Source organism: Chinchilla lanigera, unplaced genomic scaffold, assembly GCF_000276665.1.
Source record: "Chinchilla lanigera isolate Chin_1 unplaced genomic scaffold, ChiLan1.0 scaffold00008, whole genome shotgun sequence".
NCBI lineage: Eukaryota > Metazoa > Chordata > Mammalia > Rodentia > Chinchillidae > Chinchilla > Chinchilla lanigera.
This window is the reverse complement of record NW_004955409.1, coordinates 36,190,182-36,192,029: the sequence shown is the minus strand read 5'-3', so window position 1 is coordinate 36,192,029 and position 1,848 is coordinate 36,190,182. Positions and strand designations below refer to the sequence as shown.

Genomic DNA, 1,848 nt, shown 5'->3' with positions numbered 1-1,848 from the left:
AGACAGACAGCAAACTTCCCTGGTATATTTCCAACCTGCTTCCCACGCACTCAGCTCTAGCCCCCTAAAAGTCTAAACGGTTTGGCTCAGGCCTTCTGCCCATAGAAGTAGAAGGGCTGGTTGTGTTGTAAAGTTTTGAGAAAATGCCAGGGGGAGGATCCTGGACGGCTAGGAGTACAGCCAGGGTTCTCCTTTCCCAGGTTTGATGGCTGCCTCTTCTGGGGTCAGGTAATGAAAATCTTGCGGCACAAGTACCTCATCAGCTTCTATCAGGCCATTGAGACCACATCTCGAGTGTACATCATTCTGGAGCTGGCTCAGGGTGGTGACGTCCTTGAATGGATCCAGCGCTATGGGGCCTGCTCTGAGCCCCTTGCTGGCAAGTGGTTCTCCCAGATGACCCTGGGCATGGCCTACCTGCACAGCAAGGGCATCGTGCACCGGTGAGGGCATGACCACCTGAACTGGGATCCTTGGGCTCCCAAGGGGGGCTTATACTCACGGCCTCTTTTCTGCCCTGTTCTCTTTGTCTCCCTGCTCCATATTGAGGCTGATTTATCCAATCCAGTTGAATCATTGGATCCAGGACACTTATAAATATACTGTGTGCAGTAAACTCCTAGTAGTCCTCTAGCATCACCCTGTCTCCCCTTTCACTCTGCTCACAATTCCATGGCTCCTTCACTTGTGCGGTCATAATCAGATCTCTCTTTTACTTTGCCATTTCTCATCTTTAGCCTCTGATTCCTGGCCCTTCAATGCCTGGTCTCACAGTAAGCATTCTTAACTTGATCACCAACCTCTTTGCTACTGGCAGGGATTTAAAGCTGGAAAACCTGCTGCTGGACAAGCAGGAGAACGTGAAGATTTCAGACTTCGGCTTCGCCAAGATGGTGTCTTCTAACCAGATCAGCCAAAGAAGCTCCTCTTACCAGCGCTTGAGCATCCTTTCCCAACTCAGCCAGACCTACTGTGGCAGCTTTGCTTATTCCTGTCCGGAGATCTTGCGGGGCTTGCCCTACAACCCTTTCCTGTCTGACACCTGGAGCATGGGCGTCATCCTCTACACTCTAGTGGTCGCTCATCTGCCCTTTGATGACACCAATCTCAAGAAGCTCCTGAGAGGGACTCAGAAGGAGGTCACTTTCCCACCTAGCCATGCCGTCTCCCAGGAGTGCAAGGTGCGGAGGCTTAGGATGATCTATGGAGGGGACCGAACACCAAATCTAGGCCCCCGGTCTCCCCGGGGGAAGGCTCCTCTCACAACGAAGCCATCTCACACTCTAGCCCTCTTCCCATAGGAGTGGGGAGGGCTTACAGGATCAGTCCTAGTTGTGCTTACAAACATGTTTCAGCTTGTGTCCCTGTAGGCCGGAAGGGCTTTATGCGAGGCATTCCCTCCATGAGCTGTCCTCTTGCAGGGATGCCTGGCTCTGCCTCCAGCACAGAAGCAGGCCCACAGCCCCTCCCACCAGCCTGGCATGATGGGCTGTCCTGCTTCATTTTTAGGCCCAGTGCTCAGTGCCTGTGTGACACGATGAGGGCAAACTCAGTGAACCTTTCTCCTCTGCCCTAGAACCTGATCCTCCAGATGCTATGCCAAGCTGCCAAGCGAGCCAACATCCTGGACATCATCAAGGACCCCTGGGTGCTCAAATTTCAGCCTGAGCCACCCACCTATGAGATCAAGCTGCTTGAGGCCATGTACCAGTCTCCCAACACCACGAATCTGCAGCAACCCTTGGAGTGAGCTGAAAATGGTGGAGGCAGGGCCTGCGAGGAGCAAAGCAGGAGGGATTGGGTTGACAGATCCTTTACATCGAAAATAAATTCAATTTTTTGTTTGTT

General features: G+C 52.7%; 1 protein-coding gene across 1 annotated transcript; it reads left to right on the top strand.

Annotated features, from left to right (window-relative positions):
* Positions 1–228: 228 nt before the first annotated feature.
* Positions 229–1,848, top strand: Tssk4 (testis-specific serine kinase 4; the record flags this gene model as incomplete). Its single annotated transcript, XM_013510407.1, is given in 3 exon segments — positions 229–443; positions 818–1,181; positions 1,577–1,848. Coding segments are annotated over 3 exon segments (753 nt in total), but the record flags the coding sequence as incomplete, so codon positions are not given.